Source organism: Acanthopagrus latus, chromosome 1, assembly GCF_904848185.1.
Source record: "Acanthopagrus latus isolate v.2019 chromosome 1, fAcaLat1.1, whole genome shotgun sequence".
NCBI classification, from domain to species: domain Eukaryota; kingdom Metazoa; phylum Chordata; class Actinopteri; order Spariformes; family Sparidae; genus Acanthopagrus; species Acanthopagrus latus.
The window spans coordinates 5,147,112-5,165,496 of NC_051039.1; the positions used below are offsets into that span (position 1 = coordinate 5,147,112).

The following is an 18,385-nucleotide window of genomic DNA, read 5'->3' on the forward strand; positions in this document are numbered from 1 at the left end:
CCTCATCACATTGTATTTCTTCCTTTAGTGACAGCAGATCACAAGATGGCAACGGCTCTACATACTTTTTGGGAAATATTTCATATCAGCAGTTTCGACAGTCTGCGAGCTGTCGGGTGGTCGTGTGCTGCTCTGCGTTTTCATCGAACTGAGAATTCTGCCTCGGAGAACATGGAAGTCATTAAGGGCCATGGGTAAGAGGAGACCTTTGGGTTCCGTGGGCAAATGAATGGCAATTAAAGCTAATTTAATTAAACCTTGTATTGCGTTTCAGAGAGGAAAATGAGGCATCCACAGTTTTTATCCACTGGGGTTTTTCTCACGAGAATAAGCAACATGAGCTCTCGAGCCGGGCGGTGTGGGAAGCCATTTTGGAGAGAACTACAAAGTGGGCCTGCAGTGTGTCTTGATTCAGTTCACCTCTTTAGGTGATTAATTTAGTCTACAAAGCAGTGATGTAAACACTCGTGTGACCATTAGTCTGTCCTGCTCAGTCTCAGAGGTAAGTTCCACTAAACTGGACACTTAAATACAGAAAGATCGGGTTTTTTTTTTTTTTGCAAGACGATAATCTTGTTTCATGTTCAGAACTTTTGTCCAGATCAACTGTAGAGAATTGCATTTTGTATTTATTCTGTAATTGAAAACAAGACCAGTCATGGTCCTACTGATGAAATGAAATGAAATGGTCTCTCAGTATTCACAGTAGATACATCCGTGATTTTCCTGCAACAGCTGCACACCGTAGTCTTTAGCCAGCGTTGGTTGAGGGACTATTTCCAGCAGTCAATTTTTGGTGTACTCCCAAAGATTTCATTAACTTTAGGCCGATGGAGCTCCGGCACAGAGGACTAAGATCTATGTGAGGTTTTCTTGTTGGTTTTGGTCTTTTTCATGTATTGTTGACAATAAGAAAATGATCGAATATCACCACCATTTAAGGTTTTTAGTGGTGGGGTTGGATTGAATGCTGGAATGCTTTCGCTTTCTAAGGTCAATTAAGTGTTTAGGCAGCCAAGACTGAAGTGATTCAAGCAGAGCAGCCTCTTCTACGGCTGTTTTGTTTTCTGTCAGTCAGCTGGGACTGAAGAGCAGCAACAAGAACGAGATGATGCTCGACGTCCCACATACTCACCTCCTACTTCACACCTCTCCTGTCATCCCTTGAGCCTTTGCCTTGGTTCTGGTTGGAGCTACTGTAAATCATTGATGCTGTGAACAATCTCCTGTCATTGAACTGGCCTCAGATTCTGTGTTCGGTCCTGATGTTTACCTGGGAGCTGTTGAGCCCTGTTCCGCCCAGATGTATGACAACAAAAATGGTCATTTCCAAATTCTGACACTTTGGGTTGTTAAGTCGCACCCACCGCTGACCCAGAGTGCCAGTATCTGACCAACTGGGAATGAGACTCAGCGATCAACTACCTAACACATTGCATTTTTATCTTTCTGAGGACTTCTTGGAGGATTCCCTGAGACTGGATCCGAGATGAGACACAAGGACATAAAACTCCAGCTCAGAATCTCCTTCACAGATCAGAAATGCATTCTGGACCACAGATCAGCGTTATGAATTAGCGCCAAGAGGTTTAGTGGGTTCGTAAATGATTTTAAACACTCAAGATTCTCTGGGATAGCCAGAACTTGCTCCTCCAATGCATCAATGTCCAGAAGACATAAACCATGCTTTTAGTGCACTCGCAGCTGTAGTAAACATTCCCCCCTCTATCTCTTTCTGCCTCTTATGTATTACACAGGTATGTCAGCATTGATAGGAAGATATACTGCAGCACGAATGGGTTGCATGTGGAATTCATGACTGTAATATGGTAAGTTAGGCGTTACAGAAGTATGCATGCACGCACACACTGAGGCGGTGGAGTTAAGAGGCTTGTAGGGTCCATTTAAACCATTATCAAGTCCAACAATCTGTCTGCAGTTGGATTTCACCCCATTCACTCTTTCCTCTCCTCTCCTCTCCTCTCTTTCCTCCGCTCACTCCATCCACCCACCTCCAGCAAAGGCCTGGCTGCTTTCATTACATCCAGATTGTTCAAATAAATCAAGCCTCTCCCCGCTCCCCTGCCTTCTTTTTTTTCTCCCCTTGTCTCCTTTCTTTTTTCTCTCAGCACCCTGCAGCAGTCCGTGGAAGAAGGTCTTTTAATGAGAAGCACATTTCGGGGGGCTAATGAGGGAGATGGGCTGTGAAGTTGGAGGTTTGTTCGACTCTTTGTGGCCCCGGCGTACGTTGTGTATGTACAGATTGCCAACATTGAAGGTTTAATGTTTCTATCCAGTCAGAAACATAGATTTTAGAAAGTGAACACTTCCTTTGACCACAGAGAGTACCTGGCATGTTTTTAAATGGTTTTCCTGTATAACTCTAATTGAGGGACGTCTGTTCGATGCCCCTGTGCCTGAAACTTTTAATTTAATCTCTGCAGACTTACAGTTAAAACAGTAGCTTCAACTCTAAACTGCACCGAACATATTGGTCCATTTGTCAGTGTTTGGATGGGAAACTTTTGTTTTGGAGCAACATGTGTTTAGATCTGATCCCCATCATCAATTCTACATATTGTCTCTCTAGTGTAACAACATTTTAGAGGCTCTCTTTTATATTTTTTCCCTTCTTGATTGCTTATACTATTACGACTCTATGATAAACCCTGGGATGCAGGTGCTGATGCTCATGTTGCAGTGTTTTCCTCGAGGGTTATTCGGCAGTAGAGAACCATGGGAGCTAACAGTTTCACTCATTCTTCTTCTCAGAGTAAACCAAGAGTATATCTTTGGTTCTCATTGTGAAATATCGTGATGCTTTATCGGTCTCATATCGACTTTTTGCATGAACGTTTTGCTGAATCCTAAAAAAGGAGGTCTCCACTTCCTTTCTGCCACAGTTATGTATGCCATCTGAGGCCACACCCTTAAAAAAAGAGCTTCTGTTTCAGCCAACACACACACACAAAAACGACTAAACAAAAATGTTTACCCCCCCTAGTAATCTTCTGTGGAATTCGCCGTGATAATCTAGAAAACCCGCACTCCCAGCCACACTGGCTGCTGTCGGTCTTGCAGCTCCTCAAAAGAATCCCCGCCATCTTATTCTGTTTTTCATTAGAAACTGAAAGGCTGTAATCTGTTCTGTGAATATGTAATTTGTGTTCCTGTATCGACTCTCTGCGTCTGTTCAACTGGCAGGCTGCGACTGCTTCAGGCCTCGGCGTGGAGTTTTATTCATGTCCTCTGGATGCATTTATTCTGGGTCTGTTTCATCAAAGCCAGCCAACTCACTCTCTTCAAATGTGGTTATATCAGAGGAGGCTTCATAAAAACTCTGTCCAAGTATCATATTAACAGCACTTTGCTATTTCTGATGTCATCTCACCATTATCCCCTCATGTTTGCATCGTGAGACAATCTTATCAATCGATATCACCCCACATGATCAGGTCATTCACCAATAGACGGGTGGAGTTTCACATAAACATAATCTGCTTTTCACTCCCCAAGAGTCAAATACAGCAGCCTGGTTAGTTGCCACACGCTTCCAAATCTGATGCTGCACACATACTCATCCTCAAGAAGGCAATCTTCCATTTTCGATGAGATGGGATCGTGACGTGTTGATATTTTGTGCTCCGGCTGCTGGGTGATGCACTGCGAGTGAGTGGTTGCTTGTCAAGCTGGAAACATCGTCCTGATCACACACACTTTCTTACACTACGGCTGAACAGCCCCTTGAAATATGTTTCAGAAAACATTTGAGGCGAGAAAAAAGGAAACGCAGTAACGAAATCTTGGTTCACATTTGATCAGCACCGCCTGATGTGACGGAAAACGAGTGAGGTGGGAGCAACATGGAGGGAAGTTTGATATTGAAATGAATCAAAACTGCTTTAAAATTGGCAACGTTTCCTTTTAATAATACATTAGCAGCATGTCATGTGGGTGCATCCTTGCAGAGCCCTGCTATTTCTACTTGCTGGCTCACTTTCATGGCTTAAAGCGGCACATTAATGATATTCAGCCATAATAACATTAGTTATACCTGTGCTTTTCCTGCTATGACGAATCAGAATCCCTGTTTAATAAATTCTTCCCAGGCAGGTTTATCCATCAGAAACATGTGTGGCAGCTGACATATCTGAACAGTGAAGTCACTTTTGTTTTCTATTAGTTTGCCATGGATACTGATGACGGACACAAACCTGAGCCAGGACTGTGCTTTTTTTTTTTTTTTTTTTTTTCTCTTACGTATGAAGTAATGATCTTAACATTCACCTGGTAGTAAGAAGATCGTCACAGTGAGTTTGTACTTGTCGCTCTATTTTCGTTGCAATTAACTGTGGATAAAAACATGCTGACTTGACAAGAAATCAGCCAGTAGCTTAAAGTTAGATCCGTGTAACGTCACTCACTTGGATACTGGGGATTGTTTTGTAATATTTTCCACTGGCATCTGTTTTTTGGCAATTAGCGGAAAATGTAAAAAAAAAAAAAAAAAAAAAAAAAAGAAAGAAAGAAAAAGAAAAAAAATGGTCTCCATCCACAAACCAACACAAACCAGAAAGCAATCAGGCTGCGGTCGAGGTTAGTGTGTGTGTGTGTGTGTGTGTGTGTGTGTGTGTGTGTGTGTGTGTGTAATGAGGTACTGAGCGATACAGGCTGTGTGTAATCAGCTTCTGCCGTTAGTGGAAATCCTTTTTCTCAGGTTTTGTGTTTAGCTTCGCTCTATGACAACACGCCTGTACATTCAGATCTGACTCACAGACCTGACATGGGCCCAAATTCCTCAAATCCAGAAGGAAGAGGAAAACACTCGACAGCACGGACTATTGAGCACACTGTAAAAACATCATGCAGGAATTTGGTGCAATCAAATAACATTTTCTCATTTACGTAATTAAACGTAATATTTCCAGCTCCAGAAGTGTCATGATGGGATGGATGAATATACTTTACAGATTGCAAAACATTTCTAAAGAAACCTAATAAGCGTGTTGACAGACTTCCCAGCATGCATGAGTTAAAACTCTCCTGTGACACCTTATTTTTAAGTATCTTGAAGGAAATGTATGTGATGGAAACTTGCTGCGATTCATTGTTGTTTGTTTTCAGCTTTGCAATTCCAGTCGAAAGAAAATGAAAGACACTGTTGACTCAACTAGAGAAAATGAATCCCGTTATACTCGAATCCTTTTAGATTACGTAACTTAATCACGTCAGTTCCTGCAAAATCAAGTTTGCGTCACAAAATTTCCTCAAATTTTCTTCTCAAATTCAGTTAGTCAGTCGGTTTTTTGATGAGACACACACACACACAAAAAAGAAATCACAGGTATTTTTAAACATTAAGTCTTTTTAATACTGTTCTTTTTTTCTCAGCATTGCTTGTCTCGCAAAATTCGACATAGGTGACAAACATGAAAACATCAAGAAATAAAGACGACTGTTCCCTAAAAATAAACAGGGAAGGTTCAGTTAAAAGCATGTTGAAAATATTTCAAAAGGTCTTTTTTTTCCCCGCTCCTCTCACCGTCCAAAGCGATACAGAGTCTTCCAGCTGATACTGTATATTGATGGCGAGCAGATAAACGAGCATCTGTCTCCGTGTTTGTACTGGAATACTGACAGAGTGGAGAAAGCAAGTGGAGCCAAAGAATGGTAAGTTGATTTTGGACAGTGGCTGGAGTGTAGTGCATGGACTCAATTATAAAGCAGACAAGCAGAAATCGAAGGAAACACACACGCACTCACTCACACACACACACACACTTTTTAAACCAATTGATAACGCACTATCTTCCGATTGTTCGGCTGTGAGATAACCAAGAACTGATGCAGGTCTTTATTTAAAACCCTGACTAAATCGATTACATCACATTTCATGCTTCTTCATTTTTAGTTTTTAATATAAGGCGATGTCTTGTGAGGCGAAATAGAGGCCCTTTTGTTCTCCAGCATGTAACACGACGCTGCACGATGTCGGTAAGGCTCTGCACCAATGTTTTCTGAGGCACGTCTTCTGTAAACCTATTTATACTTTGCAATTTAAGATTCTTTTCTCATGAAAGGGAGAAAAACGGGGGCATAAAAAAAGAACAGTAACACTAAAAGCTTGTGACATTCTCAGCCCCAGACAGGGGAAAAAATAAAAAAAGAGAACAAATACATCAGAACGGTGCATTTAGCCTGTACATTTCACAGTCTGGTTGGCTGTAAACAAGCAAAACAACTTCCAAACACACAAGCAAATGATCCTTGTTGACCAGAATACACTGGATGGGTTCAGAGTTGGAGGCACAGAGAAGCCAGCTGGAGGATGTGAGAGTACAAAAAAGGCTACAGGGGGACAGTGTCTAGACCGTATCTCAGAAACGATACGGTCGGCAGCGCCAAGAGGAAACCGGTGCCTCAACCTCACAGACACTCGCAGCAAATTGCCTCAAAGCTCTTTGAACTTTCTTTTCTCGGCACGCGTGTGCTGCTTTATGGGAGCGGGTTTTGTGGCAAAAAAAAAAACAAAAAAAACAAAAAAACAACAGCCTTTGAACTCAGTTTTGGGAGCTCTGGCGGTCAAAACAGTCTGAGGCTTATCCTTATGTAGCGTTGGCAGACCTGGCACAGAGAATAAAGTGTCTGACACTGAACAGTTACATTCACTTGGTGAGTTCCTCAGACATGTTTTGATGAACGTCATGCAATAGGAATCTGTAGATAATGTAACTAATTACATTACTGAGAGTTTTTTCTTTATTTTTAGTCGACATTTGATCACTCTTGCTTGTGCTGGTCTCAAGAACATAAGCTGGTTTCCTTCGGCAGATATACCTCTGGAGAGTTTGCAGAAAAGCACAGAATCCATGAAGACTTGAGAAGGGTTTTTCCGGGAGAACAATAAATGTTTCAACTCACAGCAACAGCAATACTGAATGGACATCAACAGCAGAAAGCGCAATAAAAATACAAAAAACAAAACAAAACAGAATATCGTGATATAAGCTTGACAACACAGCCTTCCCGTCACGGCACAGAACAATGCAGGCAAAGTCCATTCTAAATGGCTCTTCATTCAGTCCATTTATCATTCACAGCACATGTATTTTCAGTGGAGCCAAAAGCTTTTGGATGTGTGGACAGAATTATGGTAGATCTGTTGACACTGCAGAATTCAAATCCACATGTGACGATATACTTGGAGTTTTGTTTCAGGTTAGATCATGTCAACAGCAAAATATGGAGTCTGGACAGCTTTTATGGTCATCAGCGTACTTTGCACAATATGTTTTTCAAAACTTGCGGTAGTTCATGACTGGGACACTGTAAAGGAAAAGAAGTATTTCTTTTCAGTGCAAGTTCTTTTTTTTTATATACATAATCCCCACGGAGCAGTCGTAGTTGGTCGAAAAACACATTTTGTACCAGGACGTGTGTTCGAGCCATCACACATCTGCGTAAAATGTTTTCCACCTCCGTCACTTCCTCCAGTTCATGAGCCCAGACGTCGGGGCATTGTTCTCCATACTGTACCTCCCAAATCCAGCAACAGGATTACAGCTCATTAATCTAGTTCCTTTCATATAAACAAACACGTTAATCGAGCCATTGGTTACAGTTGTGTCAATGCAAAAAGGCACTTCCGTTTTCAGTCTGTTACTAAGACCCTTCTAGTCGATTGCACTTAGATAAATCACTTGGTAAGGTTTCACCATCCGGATCATTGTCCCACAGTGGTTTAGCATATTTCCAATATGCTGTAATCTTAAATTCATTATTCAGTATCTCTACAATGGTCCAGTCTGTAGTGTTATCATTTGGACAGCAAAGGATCGTAAGTGCCAGTTTTCAAATTGTCGATATCTGAAATTGGAATGAAGATGAGATTTTTAAGCACTAAGTGAGCCGCCGCAGGACCTCATGAGTCTCTCTCTCTGCAAAATCTTTCCAAGTGTTTGTGCTTTATTGCATTTTAGAAATATGATGGCTTTAGTGATGCCAGATTGTTATTTGATGGGCAGTGTCCTTGCATCAAGGGTACTTCATAGTCCAAACCCCCATTTTGCTGCAATAATGGAGGAGGCTGTGGAGTGTGACAGCGGTCAATCTCAGGCTGTTTGTGGGGCAGTGTACCATTTCCCCCATTCTCCAGACAGGCCTTTATCCCCTCCAGTTCCATGGGATCAGGATCAGCTGGACCCAGTTCCAGCTCCATTCCTGCCTTGGCCTGCCTCCTCTTCCGTACACAGATGATGGTCCCAGCCACCACAGCCAACCCCAGCACCAGAGCCAGGGCAGCCAGGGCTGGGATGAGTGTGTATGTCAGTGTACTCTGTGTCTCCACCCTGGACTCTGAATTTATCACTGAAACCCCTTCGGTCCGAGCCTCTGTACATGACCTTGTTTCTATAGAACTGTTGACCCTAGAGTTGATTCTCTCACCCAGGGGACTGGCACAGACTGAGTAGGTACAGTTGGGTTTCAAACCACGCAAAGTGTACTCGGGGTAGGAGGCCGGTACACTCAAGATAATTGGACGGCGGTCAGGCCCTGAGAGGTTACGGTAGGTCAGCCTGATTCCACGAATGTGTGGCCGTGTCTCGATGAAGCGGTGCAAGTCAAGAAGGATGGATGTGGAGGTCACATGCCTTGAGCTGATGGCATCAAGTTCAGCGGGCGTCATGGGGGCAGCTTCTGTTGTTGAAGGTTTTGGTGGCTCTGGGACCTCATCCACATTTTCACAGTAGAGGCCAGAGGTTCGTGGAGGACACAGGCAGCTGAGTTGACCCAATGGGTCAAAATTACATGTGCCACCATTAAGGCAGATGTTTGGTGGGCAGATGTGTGGCTCATTCTCCCCGCTGGTGGAGCTAGGGGAGACTGGAGGTTCCGGTGGAAGGGGGTATGGGGTCTTAGAGGAGAACGTTTCCTCACTGGGTGGGGAAGGAGGAGGAATAGCGTTGGTGTGGGTGGTTTCTGGAGAGGTGGTTGGCAGCTGTGGAACAGGGGTACTTCCAATGGGGGAGCCAGTCAGCACTGTTGTGGTAGGTGGACACCCAAAATCCTTGTGCTCCAGTGCTGAAAGCTTCTTCCCAGCATTAACTAGAGGGAAGTGACATCTGGTTTCCTCAGGCCTCCCAAGATCCACTTCCTTCTCTTTTAGCCAGACTGGGAACCAGGCTAATGGACACAAGCAGTTAAATGGGTTCTCAGCTGCTGTCAGGCTGGCCAACCTAGGGAACGTCTCAAAGAAACTCTGGGGAAAACCCTGGAGATTTAGTCCACTAAGATCCAATTCTTGAAGTCCAGTGAGTTTCTGGAAGTCCTCCGCCCTGAGCTCGCCCAACGGGTTGGCAGCCAGGCTGAGCTTGATCAGCCCCTTAAGGGAGTCCTGCTTTAGGGCTTGGGGAACCTGAGTTAACTGGTTGGAGGAGATGTCGAGCTCATGGAGATTTCCCAAAGAAGATATGAGATCCTCATCCACAGAGGTAAGCCCCAGAGCGGCCACCTTAAGGGCCTCTAGGTGGGGAGTCTGGAGATCTGAGGGTCCCAGGGCTGGGATGTTGTTGTGACTGAGGTCGAGAAGCAGAAGCTTTGGGAAATGAAGGGACGGCAGAGAGGTGAGCTGGTTCCCCTGGAGCTTGAGCTCCAGTAACATCTCCAAACCTTCAAAAGCTTCCGGATGGATGCTCTGAATGCTGTTTCCATGGAGATACAGCCTTTCCAACTGGACCAACCCAGAAAAGCTGTCTTTGGAAATGTGGGTAATGGGGTTAGCGGACAGGTCCAAGTTCTTCAGCTTGGACAGCATCTCAAAAACACCGTCCGGAATCTCTGTCAGCTCATTCTGGCTCAGATCTAGCAACTGCAACTCTCCCAGGCCCTTGAAGTCATCTTGAGACAAAGTGTCAATGCCATTCTGGAAGATGTAGAGATGTTTGGTGCTGGGGACACGGGGCACAGTGTTGGCCCGTCGGTGAATGCAGAATATGGATTCTGGGACCGGGCAGGTACAGTCTGCTGGGCAGTCAGATGATAACACCAGACCAGATGAGAGGAAGAGGAGCAGGATGTAAGGCAGCATGGTGACTCTGAAAGACATAAAAGAAACAGAAAATGGTTGATATTAAAAGTGAGATTTCTACAGTAAGAAACACACTGAGACTGTAAAGTTCTGTAAGAATTATTTTTCCTTAATCTAATTACTAAAGTCTAATTCTATTTGCTGATAAAAAATGACAGAGAAATTTTTCTTCATGCCTTTACAAGCACAACTCTACACTTGCATTCAAGAACAGACAGTGCGGTACAACACAATGAATACAAGGACGCTTTAGCCCAGTCAATCAACCTTAGCTTCCGCACACACATGCATATAAACAAACAGTAACACTGACTGCTTCATCACGTTGAATTTGCGGTTATACATCTTTGATGATCAGACACCCCAGGGATCAAGGCCCACAGGGCAAGGCGACGAGTTAACACAGCCCACCCAGGGTGACCCTTTCTGGGGTAAGTGAGAAACCCATTCAGCCTCTTCTCTGTGTTTACGGCACAGTCTGCAGCCCGTGAAACCCAGTCTGCAGTCATGCAGCTGGGCGTCAGCACCACACGGCTATTACACACAAACATACCCAACGCAAATATGCTGTGAGTGTGTCGGCACAAACACACGCGCTCACTTAATCACATCCTCTGACATATTTGCCGAACCTTGTTACCAAAAAAAAAAAAATGGGGGCCAGGCACAGGAATGCAGAAAATTAGGAGGCAAGAGGGACTATCTGGGGGGTAAGCATGTGTGTTGACAAAAGGAAAGTGTGTGTGTCAGAGAATGGAGTCGGGTGACCTGCAGTGACAAACAATCCATCAGTTTAAAATTCAGATTTGGGTTAGATCAGGCAATGAGTGTGTGTGTGTGTGTGTGTGTGTGTGTGCGTGTGTGTGTGTGCGTGTGAGCACTAAAAACAGTGAAATACAGCTAAGCTGAACAGTACAAATAGTCCCAATGATATCATCAACATATTGTGCGTTTCAGGAGATTTCCAAATATCCATGTGTGTATTTTGTATCATGATACAGCCTTAAAATATTCCAATATAATTTTAACGCAGAGTCTTACAAATGAAAGTTGAAATCTCGTGACTTTGATTTAAGGTAAACAGTCCGAATAGGTCGACTGGAACCTTTTATTCCATTTTACTGCAGTCTGGAAGGAAGGAAGGTGACTTTTAAGGCAACATCCTTTAACTTGGTTACTCGAGGTAAAATCAAGGCTGTTCTGTATGTTCAAATCATATCATAGTGTCACAGGATGAAGTCTCGAGACTGAGACCCTCACTCCAGACCAGTCGGAGCCTAAAAAGATTATTTTTTTAATTTCTTTTTTTATATAATTTCATCATGAGGCTTATTCTAGAGGTTATTATAGTGCGAGACTCTCCAAGAGTCACAAAGACTGAAACCTGATAGTGAACCTGGCAACAGTCAGAGGGAAGAAAGATCGAAACAAATGAAATTCAACAGACTTATGAGGAATTAAAGTATAGAATCGCAGCAAATCACACACATTTCTTATTTGTACTGTTCAGAAATACTCTGAAATGTTTTTAAATGACCAGGCAGTGTAGTGGGCCATATGTCTTCATGTGTAGCATGCTCACCCTTCTCTCTCGTCTCTGACCTGGTTTGTGTTAGTCAACTCTTGCTCTCCTGCCCTTTCCGAGACTCCCGAGGTGGAAGTTGGGGGAGAAACCCAAGATGTTTTATTAAAGTCAGGAGCGCACCTCCGGCCCCACGCCTCCGTTCCCTTTCTGCCCTCCGTCTCCTCCATTTATCCCCCTTCTCCTCATAACGTAAGAGGTCAGAGCCTGTCAGCTTGGCAGGAATTTGCAATATTCCCTCAAAATCTGTCTTTATTAAGCACAAGGGGAAGAAGTGGAGGAATTGGAGAAAGGAGGGAGGATAAAGAAGTGACTATTACCAAGAAGATGGCTGATGTTCTACTGGATCAGTTAAACACGCAAAGGGTTTTTTGGTGTTTAATAACCAAAACTGGAATTTAAAGAACAGCTAATATAAACCAGAAGCTATCAAAGTTGACAATCTTGTGGTCGGGCTTTAGTGGCAAACTTGACGAAAATCCTGTTGCTCACATGACAGAAAACAATAAGCCAAAGTGCCATGTTTTAATTTGTTGGGTCTGTGAATACAAGTCCTCAGCATGTTTCTGATGCTTTTCTTTGTCTTAAAGAAAACAACTACAACATACAGACAGAAACAAACGAGTAGTAAAAACGCAAAAAGAATGTGAAGGAATAAATCTGCCTCAATTTGTCCTGTCATGTTGTAAACCACAGAGCGATGTCTGATCTTGGACTGGTTCTTCAGTTGTATAAATCAGCTTACATTTACGGTTCTGTTGATACTTGTTGCGACAGTGTTTATCTGTGTCTCAGCCAAAACCTGAAAATGGCGGGAAAAGCGGGCATGTCTTGCACTGATAGATAGTGCTTGATCCATAAAGCAGCACCCAGTCAGCTGTCAGGCCTCTGGGTCTCCTGAGGGCCCAAACGGACCTTAAAATAATCTCTAACCCTTCAAATGAACCTGCTGTGTGGGCTCTTTGGAGATCATCATGTCCTGGGCACGAACAAGACATCTGCCGGCCCTGCTGCTGAATGGAAACATATCAAAACATATTTCCTTTGCCAGTAACAATTAATAAAAAGTACAACTTAATGATTACAGTTTAAATCTGATCACCGACATAGCAGCTTGTTCTTGAGATAGTTTAACAAGACAGTGAACGTGTTGAAAATGAAGCAAACAGCATCGCAGAATTGCAAAGATAAGATAAAACTTGATTCACCCTGAAGGAAATTCTTGCGCTAAAAATTGCTCAAAAATGTGCCGTGAACATTCAGATTTATTTCGACCGGATCACATAATAATCTCCCCTTGAAAATTTTAAGACATACTTTATTAAGATAATTTGTGCAGAAGAAGAAGAAGAAAAAAAATAATCTGTTAACTCCTTTGAGATTCTTGAAAGTTACATCACCTCCTTCTCCTGAAAAAATACAAAATCTTTTGAGTTACATGAGATATTCTTTCATTATTTATGAATATGTCGTCTCCACATCACACATGACACATATTAGAACATGACTGGCTTCAAAATTAGCTGCAATCTCTTGAAAATCCTGCCTCTTATATGTGACCGAGACACTTGAACGTCACTGTGCTTCAAGTGTTCATGTGGCAGTGTGACTCTTATTCTGTAGGAGGATTTAAACAATGCCTCCAAACAAGTCACCAAGCAACTCTGTCACATCAGCCAGAAGAAAAGAGCTGTCACATCATCATCATCAGCATCATCATCTGCATAATCCTCACTAAGACTGCACACATGCACACAATGAAGCAGCATACTCCACTGATGACAAAGTATTCCTTCCACGACCGGGCTTACGACTGCCCTTGTTCGAGGTGCGTGTCTGCGTGTAAAGATGCTCTGCTCCTGATCCGGATCTATTCTTTCCGTGCGTTCTCGTCATGTTTATAGAGCGGCAGCAGCAGCAGGGTTATAATCAGAGCCTGCTCGACATTCCTTTAAGGGTGCTGCTGCAGGCACACTGGCATTAAGTGAATAATTTGATGACAGAGACGGAGAGGAATGAATGAATCAGTAATTATGTTTGAGTTAATAGAGGATCAGTTCTGGAAGGATTTGCTTTTGAGGATTCTTACAGCAAAACTAAACTGAACATTACAGGTTGTTCCCCTTCACACAAATCTGTATATATCCTTAATAAAACACCAAATCTCCAAATCTAAATTAAACACTGTACATGTGGTCTTTTGGCTTTTGTGTCAGGACTTGCCCTCCAGGTGAATCCTCCTGACAGCACGTCTCAGCTGCAGCCTCTCTGCAAGTCAGCCGGGTGGTGAGGTGGAAACACCTTCAGCCAAAGCGGACGAGGATTCAAACCTCCATGTCGGCAAGTATCCGCCCGGCTGCAGCGTCCTTGTATAAGAAACTGAGTCCTGTCTCGCCTCAGGGCCGCTGATCTGCAGCTGAACCTGACCTCTGACCTCCCTGTGGACAAGACAAGGGCAGGACAAGAGGCAGTTTTTTCCTGCAAGGTCAGAAAATATCTCGTGCAGTTCTTTCTGTCTTGGCTGTTTTCATCTTCGGCTGGTGATCTGTGAGGTCCTCTTCCAGCTGTGGTCACTGTCAACTTAATTTCAGTTTCTTTTTTAATGTTTCTCTACAATTCAAGTATCTTGTGGATGCATGTGGAGCAGAAAGGATCTCGCTGCTTCATAATTCCCTCTGTCTCTCCTCGAAGGAGGGACAGGATAAGTGGGAGTGAGGGAAGCAAAGATGCAAGAGAAGAATGAATTACACTCAGTCTGTGCATGCTTATTTTAAGCACTTCTTCCTTTTTAGCATTCTGGCCGTCTCCTGTTGTTTGATACTGACCGGGCACCGAGAACACCGAGCCAAGAATCTGCCGTGTGCTGTATCAACCGCAGCAGTCAGACGCGTTACACTACTCTCAAATAACTCGGAGTTGCAAAACCGGTTCTCTTTGCTCTTTTGTGACTTCATGATTAAATGTGACACATGCGTTCTGCTGCTAAGACTTCGTGGCACTGCAGCGTATCCTCGGCTATTTGTATGAGCGGCGATAAGGAAGGCACGATGAAAGAGAGACGTGGCTGTCAAACTGACACGAAACAGGTCAACACGCACCCAAGACCTGCACACACACACACACACACACACACACACACACACACATTCCTGCACATGTTCACACCAGCACACACAAACACAGCGTCCACAACACAGCTGGATTCTGTTACCCACAATACACTGCAGCCATCTCTCACTGTGAGACGGAATGAAAGGCCCACATAAACCTTTGTCCTCCCCCGTGATAACAGAAAGGTGGAGAGAGAAGAGAGAGCGAGAAGAGAGAGAGGGAGACTAATAGATAATGAGTGTGAGAGGTAAACTGAGAGGGAAAAGAGGGAATGAGAAATTTGGCGTCTTAATAGCTGGTAGCTGACGACCGCCTCCATCCATCAAAAAAACCTGCCGTAAACACAGCCCGACGTCTCTGAACTCCAAGTGTACGACAAAAGCCAGATATGACCGTGTTGTATAGTCTCTGGAGCTGAGGTGGAGGAAGTCCAAACCCAACTGCTGCTACTAGACTATTGCACAAGAAGAATTAAAGGATAAGTCTGCCTAACTTCAGCCTGGGTGTTATTTTTGCAGGTCCGTTCAAACTCTTTCCAAGAGCACTGCTGGAGATTTGGCCTTTTCGGGGTCGTTATGCAATAATGTGGTTTTCCAGTTGCCGTCACGCGCTATCCTGATTAATTTTTAAAACATAACAGATCAGTAGTACTTTTCCAGCAGCAACAACACGTCGTCTTGTCTGTCAACATTTCACTGAAGCATCTTTGCGCTTCATTCCTTTCGGGGGAGAGCACCGAGGCATCAAAGACGAGCTGCGCAGCTCCTGTGGTTAGATCTTGCCGGGCGAGGAGGTTTGGTATTCTTCATCGGAATACTGGTGACAGAAACAACAAGAGATAAAAGAGATGCAAAGGGAGCTGTTGGATCTGTTTGTGAAGACAAAGTTCACTTCCCCCCCAGCGTGGCTCTGAGACTGAACTAAGAGGTTCTGGGGTCTTCAAACGGTCTGTTGGAGTCTTGAGTCAAAGTTTAGCGACAGTAGCTGGATACCTGGCCTGCTGCCTTTTTGCAATTGAATCCAAAATTCAATTTTAGCAGGCACATTCATCCTGAAGTCATTAGATAACACAGCCACAGGTTAAACCAAAACACCAGCAGTGTCGTCGTACTTGTGCCTTACTTAAGTCTCATTAAGCCTTGTAGATTTAGACTGGGTTGATTAGTTCTCTTCTTATGGATCCTGGCTTGAGCGTTGACTTATTGCTTGCCTCCTTCATTTAAAGAGGCCCTATCACTCATGCTCGAACCCCGTTTGCTCAGAGACAGTCTAAACAAACCCTGGACATAAAGTCAGAGTATCAAACCCAGCCCGTATCAGATAAACGGCTGTGACTGGCCATCAGAACTCAAGGAGGAAGTGTGGAAATCTACAGCTTGGACATTCATCTGGTGCCCAAATGAAGTTCAGACTATGGTGTCCACCAGGTTGTGAAATAACAATCTGCATGACTTTTTGTTCAAGTTCTACTCTGCTTCTTACCCAAAGTCAGCTGGGACTGGTTCCCCCACTATCCCTCTGAAGAATATGCGAAAAATAGATCAGTAATACATCATTTATTTACTCTTGATCACAGATGGATTTAACACAACAGTGTCTCTTTAGCTTAAACCTTTAACTTTCTTTTCAACATCTGATGTCTGGTACATCGTCAGTGTTGAACATGCTTTAGTTCGATAGAGACTGATGTGTTTTCCTTTTCCAGTTTAATGGACTACGAATAAAGAAACTGTCGAGCACCACTTAGAGAGAGTTAAACTCTCCTATAGAAAATCAAATGAAACCGATGCAGCGCGTTGAGTGAAGCGACTGCAGCGATGACCTTAAATCGACTGAAGCGAACTAACAGAGAGATCCCGGATCACCGCTTTCAGGAAAAGGGGTGAGGAAAGGATTTGGAGGGATTGTGGGAAAGGTGAGGGGAGGAAGGAGGAGGGATATAGTCAGGAATGAAGGTACGGAGAAGCAGAGAGGGGATCATAAATCGCGTTAGAAAGTTGTTCCACCGGGAGATTACTTCATTTTTTTCGTGGATGAAGGAAAAAAAAAAGGGGGGGACATGAGTTAGTGGTACAGAGCTTACCTCAACTCCCACACACCCCCGAAAAACTCCCCGCAGTGGAATATCCTGTTACCTCATGCCTGCAAAGCTTTCCAGTAAAATCAGTTTAACAACTCCAGACCTTCTAAAAACCCTTAGCTATTGTACAAGCAGATAAAGTGTATGCAGTGTGTACTATATGTGTGTGGGATGTTGTTACAACTGTGATGTGTCTGCACATGCACAAGCAGGCAGGCAGGCAAGTGTATGGGGAAAAATAACAGCATTAACCACACACAGAGTAATGATGTGGGGTTTTTTGTTTTTATGCTTGTCTTCATCCGGTGCAAACAAAGTATTTACTCGTGGACTTGGCTGCTTTGACAGCTCCTGACCTTTAACCCCCAGTGCAACCCCAGAAAATCTCCACATCACACACGGTCGGCCTAAAGCCTCGTCGCTAACAATCTATAACAGAACACGCTACATCACAAAACAAAGGGCCGGTTCATAACCAGCCATAATCAAATGCAGAAGAATTAGCTTGAGGTCAGGGTGAAGCCTCAGCAACACTGAGAGCTAACAGCTAACAGCTAACAGCTCCGAGAGGCTGTGCTTCATTAAACAGAGCTGCAGTTTGAGATGTTCAGGTTTGTTTTTTTACATTTGTTGTGATTCTTCAGTTACATCCATGACGGTCAGCCTCATGGTTAAAATTAAATGCACCATTAGAGTAATTAGAAGATCCATGAATCTCTGTGCAGACGTCGGTGCCGATCCGACAACATGTTGAGATGATGATCTGATGACGACGCTTCATCACAGCTGCCTGAAGTGAGACTAGAGGGCTAAACTTGGTAGGGTTAGATTTTGAGTCATGCAGAACCCGTTTTTGATGGGAAATTACACATTGCACAGGAAGTCAGATAATTACTGGAGACTGGCATCCTAATACCATTGTGCATCTTAAACAGGTGTTTACTTTTTAAATATGGCCCACCATTAAGTCTTAGCTTGATGAAAAGTCTGGAGATGACTGAAGTCTAACGCAGACATCTTACGTTTTTTTTTCCTGTTTTGTGTCCACCAAACAAAAAAAAGGTGATGACACCAGGAGAAGTCAATCTAACCCATAATCCAAAGAGCTGCTTAGAGTGACACAACAGTGTTTTTATGACGTGAACCGTTCAGACGTCCCCGACAGCTCAGTCATCGACTGCAGCAGTGAACACCTGCGAGGTGACAACTGTTGTCTCGACTGGGCTGCGACAACTGTGACTGAGTCAGGACGAGGAGAGACTCCCGAGAAGGAAATCAGAAACAACATAAAAATAAACAAGAACTGTGGAGAACAAAGTCCTCTTACAATCCTTATAATGAGGCTGATGGAGCTGTGTGTAGGTCTAAAGTGAAGCTCCCTGATATTAACCTCTCCGCTGAAGCTCGATCTCTTCTTCTGTGCCCGAAACTTCATTTAGAAAAAAATACACACAACCAAACATGCACTTAGACACACGCAAAGGTAGTACGACCAGTTACATCTGGAACAAATTAATAACACGTT

The 18,385-nt window shown here is 43.7% G+C and overlaps 1 protein-coding gene across 1 annotated transcript in view; it reads right to left on the reverse strand.

Annotated features, from left to right (window-relative positions):
• Positions 1-5,345: 5,345 nt before the first annotated feature.
• Positions 5,346-18,385, reverse strand: part of LOC119027864 (vasorin-like) — a 32,379-nt gene continuing 19,339 nt past the window's right edge. The window contains exon 2 of the mRNA XM_037113382.1: positions 5,346-10,094. Coding sequence (XP_036969277.1) covers positions 7,976-10,087 — 2,112 coding nt within the window. The 5' untranslated portion in view covers positions 10,088-10,094 and the 3' untranslated portion in view covers positions 5,346-7,975. The remainder of the gene's footprint in view (positions 10,095-18,385) is intronic.